Genomic DNA, 16,819 nt, shown 5'->3' on the forward strand with positions numbered 1-16,819 from the left:
AGTACCCCGTTGGGGAATCCTTTTCTTGCTCCTTACCGATGTCAGTAAAAATTAATAATTGCATTTCTTGTGGAAAGCAAATACCTCACAAAGATTTTTATTCGTACTGTATTCCTTGTCTAGGCCCTGACCACAATGTACCTTGCTGTCGGTTTTGTGCCTTATGTAATCTATGCAGTCGGTATATTTTCGCCTCTAAATATTTTGGTTCTCGGTTCAATTATCCTGAAATGTCATCGGTTAGCCATCCGACTACCAGTATTCTGAAAAAACGCAAAGATAAAGACAGAGACAGGTCGCCTAGGTCCAAAGCTGCCGACGACGCTTCTCCTAAGCCAGACGCTTTTGCAGCCCCTGATACCCGCTACTTCTGATTCGCAGGCCTCTATTGAAACCCATTCAGACCCATGCTGCGAGATGCTTCAACTGTGGAATCTGCGGATGTCTCTACCTTGGATGGGTCCGGAGACGCTGTGCAGGCACCGGCTTCTGAGGGTGTATTCAGGCCTATGGACTTGCATATTAAACCAACGCCTCCTCCTTCTTTAAGGCCTAAACCTCAAACCATGTCTAAGAAACTGACGCCCAGGCCACATGCACAGGCCTCTATGCCTAAAAAACAAATAAGAATGGCTGAAGATCTTATAACTCTAATCAGGGGAAGCCAACCCCACCCTTCTAAGAGATCTAGAACTGAATTTGTTTATGAATCCTCTGATCAGGATTCTGAATTTTCTGTTTCTTCAGATGATCTGGATTTACCCTTATCTACTTATGAGGATTCTGATGCAGAGGACTCTGTTCCCTCTGCTTCCCCTCCAGAGGATTTTTCTTTTGGTGAAACCTCGCACACTTTAAGGGAGTATTTGCACTGGGAAAGCTAGGATTTTTCTGATTCAAAAAAGAGGCTTAGGGATTTCTTACTCCTACCTCAGCATAGGCCTTTAGCTATACCTTCGGTACTAAACATTGTTGATGATGCCTTTTCGGAATCTAGTTTGGCTCCTGATTCTTTGCCTCCTGCTCCCAGAAAACCTGATAGATATTACAGGGTCACTGATTCTCACAAGTTCCTTTTTAAAAATCCTATTGCGGATCCAGAGACTATTTCACAGGGACCCAAGGGCATTAAGGCTTCTACCGCTAAAAATCCTACCCCTTCTGACAGAGACTCCAAGGCGCTGGATAGATGGGGTAAGAAGGTTTACTCTTTTGTAACCTCGGCCATTAGGGCCTTAAACTGTCAGATCTGGAGTAGGGACTTCATTTGTCAGCAACCTTTGGGTCTTGGATCTGACATTGGATCCGAGCCGGCAACTTATTATACAGCTATGGATCCGAGCTCCTAGCTCCTCCCCTCACCCATAATCCCCCGCCAACCCCAAATGACCTCAGATCTAGTTTGCCGCTCTTAAGTGTGTCAGCTGAATTTTGAGCTCCTGGCAATATTTTCAGATAAGTGACTCTTTTGTCTAATCAGCCTACTTTTTCAGTAGTTTAATCAGTGTGTGTGTATTAGGTTTCCCTTTAGTCAGTTAATTTTTAATTTTTAGTGTTTACCCTCCGCTCGCTGGTCATTAGTGTGTGCCTGTGTGCGCTTGCGTTTGGGGCCTAGTGTGTTTGTGTAGCTTTTATTTAGTTTTGGGTATGTCAGAGGCCCCAAAACCTATTTTTTCTAAGTGCACCGAGTGTGGCCATAAGCTCTCTCCGGCAGATGGCCACACTCGGTGTGTTTGGTGCCTTGGGGTTGAACATCTGTCCTCGGGCTGTACCATTTGTGCAGCGTTCAACCCCAGGGCACTGAAAGAGCGGAGGTCGAAGCTGATCCTGGCGGGACTTCTGCCCCCAGATTCGGCTTCGGCCTCCGCTACTCCTGTGGCACCTCCTCAGCCTGTGGTGGTGGCCACTCCTGCCCCCCTTCCCCCGGCCGGGATTCAAACTCCTACTAAAGCGCCGGAGGACAGGGAGGCCAGGAGGGAGAAACGGAGGGAGAAGCCACCACAAGCGGCGGGCCGAGGCCTCCGCTTCAGCCCCCCAGCTAAGCGGGCTTTTCCCCTCCACGGCTTCCAGGTCTCCTCCTCCTCGGCTCCGATCCCCTTGCTTCTCCCCGGGACCCAAGGAGGAGGAGACCCAATCTCCGTCGAGGTCATCGAGGTGGCATTCCAGGCCTGCCTCGGTGGCCTCTTCGAGATCCACCTACAGCCTGTCTGATGCAGACTTGGACCAGATGATGAGAAGGTTCATCCAGTCCCAGCTGCAGATGGGAGTGCTCTTGCCTCCCCCCATTCGGGTGGGAGCGCGACACCTTAATTTGTTCCGATAGCTCCTTCTCCGACCCGCTTCCCAGGTTCGGAGTGCTCGGAGCCGGGCAGCGTCAGAGCCGGGGGTGGGTCGGCGCCGACAGTACTGGGTACTTCGGATCCGACCCCGCCCTCGAGTCTGTCGGTTCGATCGTCAGATCCGACCTCTCGGAGCCATGGGACGAGCTTCGGATCCGAGGGATTCAGTGTACCTTCGGCTACGTCCAGGATGGAGCACACTGGTCCCTCGGATCCGACGGTCTCGGCGCCGGTTCCGATACCTTCATCGGATCCGAGTGGGAGTCTGCTTTTGGAGCCCAGGGAGAGCAGCTCCCCCTCGGCCTTCGATGCAGTGGAGAGGGCTCTGTCGAGAGCATCCGGACCCCCGGCCCTTGTCTCTGCTCCACCCTGCAGTCCCTCTCTGCTGGGTCAGGCTTCCATCACCCAGCCACAGGGACAGCCTGCTTCGATGTCCCAGGTTGTTCCATTGGAACAGGATATTGCTGGTGAGACCTCCTCGGACAGCCCCCCCGAGGAAGTGCCTCGCAAGCACAAGTGTAAGAGGAGGCACGTGGACTCCCCCGAGTCCTTAACAGAGGACACGGACTTGGATGAAGGGGAAGGCTCCCCAAGGTCACCCCCTGAGGATGTCTCCTTTGGAGACATCATGGAAATGCTCAGGATCAGGGGGGTGGTCTGCCCCCAAGGCTTCCTCCGACGAGTCCGTGTTTCTGGAGGCATTCGAAGCAGGCCCGTCTACCTCTTGGGTGTCCCCTCCGGCCGACCCCCTGGTGGACCTTATCACCACCAGGGCGTGGAAGGAGCCTGACACTGTGGAGCCAGTCCCTAAATGCCCGAATAGGATTTTGAGCCCCCCCGCAGACCGGTCCCACTGGAGCAAGGGTCCCCCCATAGATGCCATGTTGATGGCGGCAGCCACTAAGAGAGAACTAGCTCAGGAGAGCCCCTCGGTCCATCCACCGAGCAAGGAGTCCCGCTTGATGGATCGCCTTGGGAAGCGGGCATTTAGTTCAGCGACCTTCTCAGTAAGGTCTCTGAACTACATGGCACATGTCATCAGGATGCAGTGGGATCGTATTAAAGAATACGCTGCTTCCCCCCCAGAGTCCATGTCGACGGAGGACAAGCAGTTGTACTCCACTCGTATGGCCACTCTAAGATCTATTTCCAATACCTCTATGCGGCTGTTGTCCCACGCCACTGAGGGATCCGCTAGTGGAGCGGGCCTAGTTATGAGACATCAGGCCTGGCTCCGACATTGTGACTTCGCGGAGTCCTTTAAGGCGTCCTTTGCGAACGCCCCCTTTGATGGTTCTGCCTTGTTCGGCAAGACCATTCGCGAGACACTTGTCCAGAGCGAGAAGGACGGGAAGATGTTGTCTGGCATCGGAGTCCGCTTCTCTGCTCCCCAGAGGTCCTTCTCGAAGAACCAAAAGGGACAGAAGAAGATGTGGTTCCAGAAATCGCAACATTCCCAACCCGCTCCGGACAACCAGTCCTTCCGTAGCAGAGGAGGACAGGGAGGACGCCGCCCTAGAGGCAGAGGGGCCCCGAAAAACTTTGGGTCCAGAGAATCTTTCTCTGATTGGCCCACGCAACAGCCCTGAAGGGTTGCCCGACTGCTCCACTCTGGAGGCAGTCGGGGGGGCACTTCTCGAAGCATCTGGCGGCATATGAGTCCATCACGTCAGACCGCTGGGTGCTTCGGATCATATCCAGAGGTTACAAAATCCCAATGCAACGTGTCCCCAGACTCAGGAACCTCCCCGATGTACCACCCAATCAGAGGGAGGCTGCAGCCACAGAAATCCAGCAGCTGCTAAAAAAAAAGAGCCATCCAGCCCGTCCCCCCAGACCAGCTCGGATTAGGGTTTTACTCCAGGTTCTTTCTGGTGCCAAAAAAGACAGGGGACTTGAGACCAGTCCTAGACCTTTCCCTCTTGAACCTGTCGGTAACCAAGGAAAAATTCCGAATGGTCACTCTTCAATCCATTCAACCCCTCTTGGGGAAGAACGACTGGATATGCTCAATAGACCTCAAGGATGCGTACTACCACATTCTAATGGACAGACGATCCAAGAGGTTTCTCCGCTTCCGGCTGGGAGACAGCCACCATCAGTTCAGGGTCCTTCCCTTCGGCCTCACCACAGCCCCCAGGGTGTTCACCAAAGTTTTAGCAGTGATAGCGGCCCACCTGAGACTCCAGGGAATGCAGGTCTTCCCGTACCTGGATGACTGGCTCCTGACCGCCCCAACAAGGCATCTTCTCTGCTCAGCCATAGACTATTTTCTCCGCCTAGCCCCCCCAGTTAGGCATCACAATCAATACGGACAAATCCTCCCTTGCTCCGACACAAGTAATAGAGTTCATAGGGGCCAGATTGGATACCAGAAGTCTGCGAGCCTACCTGACTTTGGAGCGACTACAGAATCTGAGTCTTCATGTGCGGGCCATCCTCCAATCAGAAGCTCCATCGGCGGAATTGGTCCTGAGCGCGCTGGGCTCCATGACAGTGGCAATAACGCTTCTTCCATGTGCTCGCCTAGATATGAGGGTACTTCAGTGGACCTTCCAAGTGCAATGGTCCTTCCAATTTCTTCCTCTCTGCCACCCTATCTCAATCAGCAAGGCTTGCAGGAGGGCCCTGTTATGGTGGCTCCAGTCTCCAGACCTCCATATAGGCCGGCCTTTCTGCACTCCTCCCCCTCTCGCCACGGTGACCACGGACGCCTCTCGCCTCAGGTGGGGGGGGGCATTGCTCAGGAAGAACAGTCCAAGGCACGTGGAATGACACAGAGACCTCCCTGCATATCAATGTTCTGGAGATGAGGGCGCCGCTGTTAGCGTTGCAAGCACTTCAGAACCTTCTCCCCGTAGGAACTATTGCGATACAGATGGACAACATGTCAGTTGTTTGGTACATCAACAAACAGGGGGGGAACCAGGTCCTACCCTCTCTGCCGAGAGGCCATGAGGGTGTGGGAATGGGCGATCTCCACCAACCACTTTCTGATCGCAACGCACATTCCGGGACGGACCAACATTCTGGCGGACAAACTCAGCTGCACCATTCTTTCCCCTTACGAGTAGTCTCTCAACTTCCAAGTAGCAAAGCGGATATTTGCAAAATGGGGGCAACCCTGCTGCGATCTCTTTGCCTCTCCCTCAAATACGAAATGTGACAGCTTATTCGCTGTGATTCCCCCACCAGGGGAAGCCCCAAGAGACACTTTGGTGCATGCTTGGCCGCTCGGTCTACTTTATGCCTATCCTCCTCTACCTCTGATGCTAAAGCTCTTACAGAAAGCCTCGCGGTTGGGGAGCAGAATAATCCTCATTGCCCCATTCTGGCCTCGGCAAACTTGGTTCCCTTACCTGTGGTCTCACTTGGTGAATCCTCCCTGGATTCTGGATCCCAGCCCGGGTCTAATATCCCATCCATCAGGCTTACCGACCCCGAATCTGGACAACCTGAAGCTGGCAGCTTGGCTGCTCCAGTTCCACTCTTAATCAGGACTCCCGGTATCTCTTCACCAGTCAAAGCCATCTTGGTGGCAGCGCACAAACCTTCCACCAGGAAAGTTTACCACAGTAAATGGAAGCACTTTTCCGTCTGGGCAGAACATCATAATTTGGACCCCTTCACTGCCCCTTTAACGTCCGTGTTGGACTTCCTCACCGGACTCTTTCAGCAAGGAGCCAGTTGTTCGACAGTCAAGGTACAATTGGCAGCCATCTCCCATTACCATGTGGGACATGGGACAGGTCCTTTGATGTCAGCTAAACTATGCAAAACCTTCCTCAAGGGTTCTTTTCTGCTCAGGCCCCCTATCAAAGAAGCCGTACCCCCTTGGGACCTATCACTAGTCCTTCAAGCCTTGACTGCTTTCCCCTTTGAACCAGCTGCCTCGGCCGAACTTAAATATCTGTCCTGGAAAACAGCATTCCTGGTAGCCATCACTTCAGCGAAGAGAGTTTCGGAACTTCAAGCCCTTTCCGTGAAACCCCCTTGGTTTTTCATCAGGATAGAGTGTACCTCAGGACCAATCCCTCCTTCCTACCCAAGGTGGCCTCGGAAACCAATATCAATCAGTCCATCAACCTACCAGTTTTCTTCCCTAAATATCAAAATAAAGGAAAGTACAAGCTGCATTCTTCAGACGTGCACAGGCAGCTGCATTTCTATATTCATAGGACTGCTGGTCACAGACAATCCGATCAGCTGTTCATCTCCTTTGCCAAATTCAGTTTGGGTAAAGCCGTCTCGAAGGTCACTTTGTCACGCTGGATTTCCCAATGTATTCTTCTAGCTTATGAAGCTTCTGGGAGGCCCGCACCTCAGGGAGTCCATGCACATTCCACTCGCTCCATCTCTATTTCTGCTGCCTTTAAATCTAGAGTTCCCTTGGATGATATTTGCTCTGCAGCCACTTGGGCCTCATCTCACACCTTTATCAACCACTACAAACTGGACGTCATTTCCAGAGGGATTCTCAGACTGTCTCACTGTCAGCCTGAACTTAGGTCGTGCATCTGTTGGACTGTTCACTATTTGGTCTTTCGTACCTTTGCTTCATTTGTTTCATCCAGGTAAGTGCCCTGTTGGGGAACCTTGTTTTTTACCTTACATTTTACTGTTTGAAATTTTTAGATGTCAGCTAGGAGGAGCAAGTCTTGAGTGTGGTAGGCAGATTCCATACAAGGACTTGCATACCAAGTGCCATTTTTGTCTAGGCCCGTAATAGGATCACAAATCATGTTCTATTTGTCAAGCATTCATTCCAAAACCCCTTAGGTCTAGGCTGACTACTCCTAACATCTTCCTTTAGACCCAGAATCTTAAATGCCTGGCACAGTCCAAGATGGCTAACTCTGCATCCTCGGATGGCTCTCTTCTGCTGAAGAAAAAGCTTAAGAGACCTCAAACAGATCAGCAGTCCAACATTTCTGATTCCAATGTACCCACTGAGGTTACAGAACTCACTGTACATCAGACGTCTGTTCAGTTGCCCACTACTAAGATCCTGTTGGAGGCTAGTATTGCAGACTGCTGATACATCCAAGGAACCATGCCTAATTATTTCAGAAGGACCACACTTGCATCCTGCAAATTTTAGTTGGGGGAAAAAAAAATCTAGGCTCTTTAATAGAGGTCAGACAGGGTTCCAAACCTTTGTGCCTCATCTAAGTGAACGTCACACCTAGAAAGAAAAAATATAACACTAAGCATGTGACCTCTTCCTCAGCAGCTACGGAGAAAGAGTGGATGGACTTCACAGGAGTTATGTGAAGCGATTATGTCCTTAAAAACTCCTTCCTTTGGGTCAGCCTTACCACAGGCCACTTCTGTAAAACCCACCCTGGTTTCCTCCTCGTCTGATGAGGAGCAGGATGATGTCTCAAACTATTCTTTGGACTATTCCTCTTAGATGCATTCCCCAGAGCAAATTTCCTCTGATGAAGGGGACTCCTCCTCTCCTGTTTCACCTATTGAGAAAGCTTCCTTTGGTGAGACTATACAGAGTATGATGAAACACTTTGATTGGCAATCTACTCAGATCTCTGATGGCCAGAAGAGGCATTAATCCCTCTTGAATGTGGATACCCCTGCCCCATCTCTGGTCTCTCTTGTCCTTGCGGTTTTCCAGGATGATTTTCAGTCCACCTCTTATGTGTACAACTCTCAAACCTCCAGCTCCCAAGAGACTAGACAGATTTTACATGTCTTTGATAACCTAAAATAGCTATATAAAAACCCAGTGGCAGACCCTTCAGTAGTTTCTCTCTCATCAGATAAGCATTCTAAGCTGCTGCCCAGTGCTAATATCCTACCTACAGACAAAGATAGTAGGACTATAGATAGATGGGGAAAGAAGGTTTACACCTCTGCTTCCCTTGCTTTTAAGGCAATTAATTAAGAGATTCAAATGACTAAGTTCATAAGTTCATAGGTGATTACTAGGCTAATGGTGCAAGAGCCTTTACAAGCCTAGACAATAATACCCAGGATATGATAATATTATATCGTAATTCCCTAGGTATGGGATGAAGTAGTATTGGGGTAGTGGATCTTTTGGGTGTTGGAGTCCTGAGTTATTTTACAGACTGCCTCTGTCCATAAGCTGTTACCCAAGGAATGAATTTATGGTTCTCCATCTATTTATCCAAATTCTTTTCGAAGAGAGTGAGAGATGGGCTTTGTTGATCTCTGTCCTTACTTCCTTGAACAAAGACATCTTAGATCGTCCAGCAGCAGACTGTAAGCAGCAAATGAAGAGCTTACTTTATCAGGCCACTCAGATTGCCAGGCACAGCATAAAGTGCAGTTATGATGCTGTAAATGCTTCCTTTAGGGCAGCTGCCACTGGATCTGTTATGCACAGCTGTGCGTAACTTAACAGTCAACCCATGCCTGAGGATTTCAAATCTAAAATTCTAGATTCACCTTTGGACAAAGACTTACTGTTTGGCTCTCAGGCGGCCAATCTGCTAAAGACTGTCCAGGGCTGAGGTAAAACCATGAAAGACTGCTGGCAGATCTTACTGTCCTCAGTTCCCAGGTACCGTAGGAACTACCCAGCCAAGTCATAATTGTTTATTAGAAAGAGACCCTAGGGCTGTTCAGAAACAAAGGAAAATCCCCCCTTAAAAAACATAAAGTGAAGCTCCAGCTGGGAGGCCACCCTTTGGGGGTAAAAGTCTGTGACTACTCCTGCACCACCCCTCCCTCAAGCCCCACTTCCTCTCTTTCCCAAAGACTGTCACTGTCCCTGGCCAGGTGAGAGGATATTAGCACAGGCAAATGGGTCTTTTCCATCATCAGGGAAGACTATGCCATGTCTTGGAAAAACATTCCCCCTCTGAACAGCATGCCTTCACTTCCGCAAAACCAAATGTCCCTTCTGGCCCACATTATTCAAGACCTCTTGGATCAGGGCACCATCGAGCAAAGCCAAAAGAATTCACAGGAAAAGGGTTTTATTTTAGGATTTTTATAGTCCCAAGAAAAGAACGGCAGTGGGGATCCATCCTTGACCTGTCTACCCTGAACACTTTCCCGAAAGTACTTTCCTTCAGAACACTCTTCCTTCAGGCCCTGCTTCCTTTCATACTATCACAGGCTTTCTTGTTGTCATTAGACTTGAAGGACGCCTACCTACACGTCCTTATCCATCCTTCCTGCAAGAGATTCCTTAGGGTTTTCTCTGGCTCATCACATTTTCAGTTTACTCCTTTACCTTTTGGTCTGTCCACAGCCTCAAGAGTGTTCACAAAGTGCCTGGTGACTGTAGTAGATTTCTATCACACTCTAGGAATTCAAAATATCCCCTACTTGGATGACCTTCTGATCCAGACTCTATCCCCAGACATTCTTCTGCAGAATCTTCAGTTCACTTTTCATCTTCTGATATGTCTTGGGCTCACCATAAATTACAAAAAATCACACATAGTCACTGCACAATACCCGATGTTCCCAGGATGCAGACTGGACACAGAAAATGCATGCCTTCCTTCCCCAGGAAAAGGTTCTCTGTCTGTCCACTTATTTTCAAGATGTCTCTTCTGTGATCCATCAGGATTCATGGCAGCTGCCATTCCTATGCTTCCCTAGACCAGGCTTTGCATAAGGAAAATCCAGTGGTATCTGAAATCTGTGTGTTCCCAGCACTGCCACCCTTTCGACACTGATTCCCCTCCTAAGAAAGAGCAGACCTTGTGAAAGGGACAGGTCTTTTTCATCCCAGGATTACCTTTCTCTCCTCCCCTTCATGTTCATCAGAATCACACAGATGCCTCAGATAAGGCATGGGTGGCATGGATTGAATCACACTGAGTGCCGAGAAAATGGCCAACCAGCCTGCTGAAGGAACATAGCAACCGAAAAGAAATGAGGGTGGTTCTGCAAGCTTTTCAGACTTTCACACACCTTTGAAAACCATGACTTCTCCAAGTGTTCGCAGACAACGCCACAATCATGTAGTACATAAAAAAGAAGGAAGGCACCAAGTCGTAACAACTATGCAAGTTGGCAAAGGAAACATGGAATTTGGCAACACAGATGAACATTTCACTGATAGCCACTTACATCCCTTCTCAGAACAATGTGCTAGCAGACTGCTTAAGTCATTCCTTGGTGGACCCTCATTAGTGGACTCTGAGCAGGGAAGTCTTCCAGACCATCACACTTCAATAGGGCACTCTTCAGATAGGCCTCTTTGCTGCACCAAGCAACCATCAGCGCCCCCTATTCTGCACCAGACACTTGTGTCCTACAGCCTGGAGGACTTCTCTTTCCAGTGGATAGGCAAATTCTCTTTGCCTTTCCTTCTCTGCCTCTTCTTTCAAAAGTACTACTCAAGGTACAAAGGGGAAACACCCAAACTCCTAGGCTCTATTTTGGCCAAGGCAACATTGGTTTCCCCTGCTATTTCACGTGACAAAGAGAAGTTACAGGAGAATACCTCTACAGCCGGACCTTATAACTCAGCAAAAAGGCCTGCTGCTCCACCAGAATCCTGACCTTATGGATAATAGGATTTTAATACCTCAAAGACAGCTTTTCTCTAAAGAGGTTGTAAAAGTCTTACAAGAGGCTAGGAGACTAAACACTAGAACATCTTACACTGCAAAGTGGACACACTTTTCTTTATGGTACTGCAAATGGAGTCAAGACCCAGTCTTAGCACAAGTCCCTATGGTTCTATAATACCTGTACAAACTGCTTTGATCAGGTTTGGCCTACTCTTCCATAAATGCTCATTTCTCTGCTATCAGTACTTGCCTCCCTCCAGCTAGGCTGGAGGTGAAGCTTTTCCTCAGAGGGGCTCTATATGTTAACTCCTGCAAGGAAACCCACCTCCCCACATGGAATCTTAATGTGCTAGAAAAGCTTACTCTGTCTCCATTTAAACCAGCTCCTTCAACTTCTTTAAAATTCTGTACTTGGATAACCATCCTCTTTTTGGCCCTCACCTCTGGCAGGAGGATTTCTGAGTTTCAAGCTCTCATGGACATTCCTCCTTTTCTTATTTTTCATAAAGACAAGGTGACTCATAATGGCTAACCCATCCTTCATGCCTAAGGTAGTGAATGAGCTGTCTCACAGTCAGGCTGTTCATCTGCCCACCTTTTTTAGAAATCACCAAAACAAGGTGAAAGGATCTTGTATTCTTGAGACATTCATAGACAACTCAGATTTTACTTGGACAAAACTAAATCCTTCAGGAAGACTGACAATCTTTTTGTATCCTTTATGTTCTCTAGCCAGCCAATCTCCAAACAAGCTGTTGCAACATGGATTTCAAAGGCTATGTTTTTCTCCTACTCCTACTGTGGTAAGACCTTAAAGCACATTCTACTAGAGCAGTTGCTTCCTCAATGGCTTTCCACAAAGGAATAGATTCCAAGTCTGTTTCGTATGTGGCTACTTGGTCCTTGGTACACACCTTTACCAAACACTACAAAATTGATGCTTTCTCCAGGTCCAGGGCAGCCTTCCCTATGTCATTCCAATCTGGACTGCTGGACAGTGCTTCTGTTCAATAACCAACCACCCTTCTTTCCTCCTTCAGCTCTTGAAATCACCCATTTGACAGGGATACTACAACAGTGATTTCAGTCAGAACATAGTGCAGTTGTGCAAGGCATTACCATAACAGTAGATGTCCTACTGATCACTGTAACAGTGTTCTATCCCACCTGCAATCCCCTCTTTTTTTCTGTTTCACTCCCATCTTCAGTTCTCACTTCCATTTTGTTCTGTCCTTATCTCTCTTACATGGGTAGGGAGAAGTCCTCTAACCAAGTCAAGCTACACCCCTCCTAGCTAATCTGTCTCACCTCTCAGAAGTCTTCAGGCTGCTGCCTTGAAGATTCACACTGATCTTTCTTTATACCCCAATGCATATGAGCTGAGGCCATGCATCAGATGTGGGACCTAGGAAAGGTAAAGCTTTGATAACCCCTGTGGAAGTCAGCGATGATAACACACTTGTTAAGAATACTGCAGCAGTGATCAGTAGGACATCTACTGTTATGGTAAGTTCTTACATAACTGTACTTTATTCATATTGTACCTTGTATATTCTTTCACAAGAATCAGATTTCCCTTAGCACTATCTCACATTTCTTCCCAGAAATGATATAAGAATCATCTTTAAACCAGTCTGTTCTTCACACCATTTTCATTCCATATGAAGAGGAAAAGGTGGAAGAGTCCTTCACACCCCTGGGTATGTACCACTAGCATTGGTTCTACCTGCAGCAAATGCATAACTTCTGAGAATCTGAGTAGCTGTCCATCTGGTCTGGCAGTTGCTAAGTAAACCCTTTTCAAGAGAGTTGCTTACTGCATTATCTTTTATAGTCAAGCAGCTGACCACTAGTTGGAAAATGTTGCTGTCAAAGTTCACTCCACAAGATGTATGATTGCTTCCAGTGCTTGCTTTAGAAATGTACCTGTTGCAATTGTTTGCACAGCTTCCACTGTTCATTGTTTCACAGCTTCATGGGGTGTTATTGATTGGGTCACAACAGCAGGATTTGCGCTTTCTGTGGTTTTTTGTTGCTTCTGGATTCAGCTTTCTGAGTCTTCATCTTTGGACCTTCTGGCAGCCAGCTTCCAAAAGGTTTTAATACTGCTTGAAATTCTTTCCCAGTTGTACACCAGCAATGGGGAACACCTACTGTCATATGTAACTGGTATGTATGTACGATATGTGTTGATCTGTAAGGGAATCTTCCATGGTAGGTCCATATTACCCTCCTTCCTTTCCACTGTATCTGGGTGTGTGGACAGTCTTTCCATCCAGTGGCTGCTATAGGACGTCACTGTTAATTCAGGTGAGTATATATTTATATATCCTGTCATAATGTTGTTTTCCCTTTATTGTGTTTTTGTCTGCAGAGTGCTTTTACTCATTGGTTTGGGGGAACTGGCAGGTGCTGTACTACTCTGGCATTTGATATCCCATTGTACAATGCTTTATTGCATACCAACAGAAACAACCAACTACTTCAAATATCTTGGCTTGTGGCTAGACTAGTCACTAGCGTTTTATACCCATACTGAGAAATCAAGGGCACATGTTAACTCGCTTCACCCTACCTATCAAAACTAGCAAGGGCTGCCATAGGCAAAGGAATCCTTCTAGCCCAACTTGAATATGAACTACATGTCTAGGCACAGCCTCTAAGAAAACCTCCTTCATACTACAGAGTATCAAAAACAAAATCTGTTTAATCACTAACTCCTCCTCTAATAAGCACCACTGCCTTGTCTTCAAAAAAGCCAAAAGGTTCTGGTGCACCAGAGAGTAGGCCTACCACAAGGCGCTCTCATCTTCAGGCTTCTCCAACGTAACTTGTTCCCACCACTAGCTGCCAAATCTTATACTAAACATGCACAGTATAACCCCATATGCTTCTCCCTAACAGTCCCCTTCACACTACAACCTCCATAAACCAGGTCACACTATACCAATCACTCTTTCTCCATCTTTGCTCCTTAAATCTCAGACCCCCCCCCCCCACATAAAGGAACTGCAATGTCGCTTCAGAGATGAACTTAAATTCCTCCACAACAAATCAAACTGTACTTGCCGCATAGCAGGCCATGTCATACAAAGGCCTTTAGACCTCTAACCTTACTTTCTCTCATTTGGTAATGCCTCTTAACTTCACCTCTCCAGTCCTGACTGTTATTGCCCCACAAGACTTTCCACCATGATGTAAACCTGAAATATTATCTTGTAAGTTTGTAGAATGGACTGTATTACCAAACAGGTTGGCGGAGACAGAGCAATAAAGCTGCAGCATGCAAATAACTTGGCATTGTATGCAGGCTTTAACAAGAACTTCAGATGGATGCACACTGGATGAAAGTGACCACATAGAAGACTGTTGTAATAGCACAAATGGGAAAAATCAGAAGAAGCTGAAAACTGAGATAGAAGGGAAAACAGTGGAACAGGTTATCAGCTTCAGGTATCTGGGAGGGGGGTGGTTGAGGAGAAGGGAAGTTTAAATTAGTTCAAAACTAGAATCAGAGGGGCTGCTGCTAACTGACACAGAATGTGAGGGATAGTGTTTGACAGAAAAATGCCAAAGAAGCTGAAAAGTAAAGTGTACAAAACAGTGGTGTGACCAGTACTACTGTATGGTACAGAAACATGGGCAGTAAATGCAGAGCAGTTGAGGAAGCTAGAGGTGATGGAGATGAAGTGCCAGAGACAGGTGGTATGATGCACACTGTGGGACCAATGAAGAAATGAGGACAACAGAACAGAAGCCAAAGTAGCTCCATTTGCAGAGAAAGTCAAAGAGAACAGGTTGTCCAAGAATGCAGAATACAATCTGGTAAAGAATATTTGGGACAGACAGGAAGAAGGCAAATGGAATCAAAGGCATCCAGCAAAGAGTTGGATGGATTGTGTGGGAGAAGATCTGTGACAGTCTGACATGACTGTCAAACAAGGCAGCAGTGTGGCAACAGTTTATGCGACACCTAGACACTGTCAAGAAAATGGGGAAGCGGGGCTGGTGATGATGATGTGCATTTTTCTCATGATTGTTACTAAATCTGTTATTTGCTGTTGTACAGTTTTTGTTTTATATTGTTACTTTCTTTAATACAATTGAGTACATTTTTTTATTTACACACAACTGTCAGTGTGGAATTACTTGAATTAATCTTATACCGGATGATCTACTAAAAACTACTGTTGTGACAAAAACAAGATTTGTATCTGACTTTCAGATTTCTTAATTCTGGTTTCCCTTATCACTTCATCTTAGTAAATTATGTTTTTGCTGTGCTAGATTGAAGATGAGATGGCAGGCTGTTTGAACTTTCTACGAACTGTTTATGAGGTGTTTGGTTTTACTTTCCAACTGAACCTCTCCACAAGACCTGAGAAGTTTCTTGGCAATATTGAAGACTGGAATCAAGCAGAAAAGGTAAGTGCATTGTTTTGATAAGCACAGCATCATAGAGGCTGAGATGCATGTCCTAAGTGTACAATTTCATTAGTGAAGCACATGGCTGAATTTTCCTAAATCGGAGATGACCTTTACAGGCACCTCCCCCCTAACAGTAGGAAATGTTCTGAGGACAGAATTTACAGACTGGTTACATAAGGAAATGCTTGAGCAACAAGTACTAAAATCTTCAATAGTTTCTCCCAGTTTCCTTTTGTTTGCACTTTCTCCAGTTGAAGAAGGCACTTCAGCTTTTGAATATTTGTTTGTGCATACATATATGTATGTATATATTTGTTTGCATGCTTGCCAGAATACAGCACTGATCAACTTCAGGTCCAACTAGGGAGTACAGACATGAAAATATAAAATAACAGAACAATACAAACATATTAGCCATACAAAGATAAGGGTAGCAGTGCAGTCAACATTTCTGTTAATACACAGTGCAACTCTTAAGTAGTTGCACAAGACTTTTGATGTTTACTTCCAAGTGTGATCTCCAAGGGGTGTGTGCTGCAGAGATGCTAAAGTCTGCCTTTCTTGATGAAGCCATATCTTGGGATGCTTCTTGCATAGCTACATAGTTTGAGCCTGCATGCGTATGGTTCCCACGTTTTCACAGTACCTTCAAATCACTAGATGCATGAATTAATTTCATGGCTGCCCCTCCCGTCAGCCTTGGATAACTTTAAAAGTAAATTTGGTTAATAATACATGTGGCTTTTTCCTGAATAAGTACGTATTTAAAAGCTGTGTGTGCTGTCATTACCTGTCATTTACTGTGTTTGCTGACTAATTAGAACAGACTGAGACTGTAACCATTTTTCAGGGCTGTACTTAGTGTTAGCTTAAGCCTTTGTACTTCAGACATAATTGTAGTATGTATTGTAATATTAACATGTATAGTAAGTATACTGCTTTTTTTTGCCTCCATATGCTTTTGGCCCTTGTGCCTGCCAACAGTCAGCCCTCCTGCATTTGGACATGTGTTCATTCATTCTTTCCATTTTACTGGATACCCCAGTACAATGGCAAGAGCCATAAGGAGGTGACATCATCCAGGTGGCCATGAGAGTTGACTATAATGTGGCCAGCTAAGATGCATCCTCTCCAGTGCAGCTCACGTCTTCCACAGGGGCCAGCCAGATTAGCAGCCCAAGAGACCTGTGGGGAGGGAGGGATACCAGTAATCCTCACCTCTCCACCCCCCCCCCACTACCACCACTTCTTTTGGTCCTACCACTAGAGTTACACCCTATAGGCCTTTACATACTTTAGTAACCAGAGTATTTCTTTGTATGTCCTTCGCCCCAATCCAGCTGTCTGACATAAGCTCTTTGTTAACCTGGGGGTATCCATTATCATCCCCCTGATGGGTGTGCATCCCTGAGAGGTACCTTCACTGGCTTATGATACCAAGCCCATGCCTACATGTTCTGTAGCCACCTTGTAACTCTCTGCCTGCATGAGTCCTGCAGACAACTGGAAGCCAACTGTTCTCAGGAATAGACAAAC

The 16,819-nt window shown here is 46.9% G+C and overlaps 1 protein-coding gene across 1 annotated transcript in view; it reads left to right on the top strand.

The window, feature by feature from the left end:
- LOC122795693 (threonine--tRNA ligase 1, cytoplasmic-like) overlaps positions 1–16,819 on the top strand; it is an 846,051-nt gene that overhangs the window by 674,306 nt on the left and 154,926 nt on the right. The window contains exon 12 of the mRNA XM_044063990.1: positions 15,143–15,280. Coding sequence (XP_043919925.1) covers positions 15,143–15,280 — 138 coding nt within the window. The remainder of the gene's footprint in view (positions 1–15,142; positions 15,281–16,819) is intronic.

Source organism: Protopterus annectens, chromosome 2.part2 (genome assembly GCF_019279795.1).
Source record: "Protopterus annectens isolate FY-2018-M chromosome 2.part2, PAN1.0, whole genome shotgun sequence".
Classification (NCBI taxonomy): Eukaryota; Metazoa; Chordata; order Ceratodontiformes; family Protopteridae; genus Protopterus; species Protopterus annectens.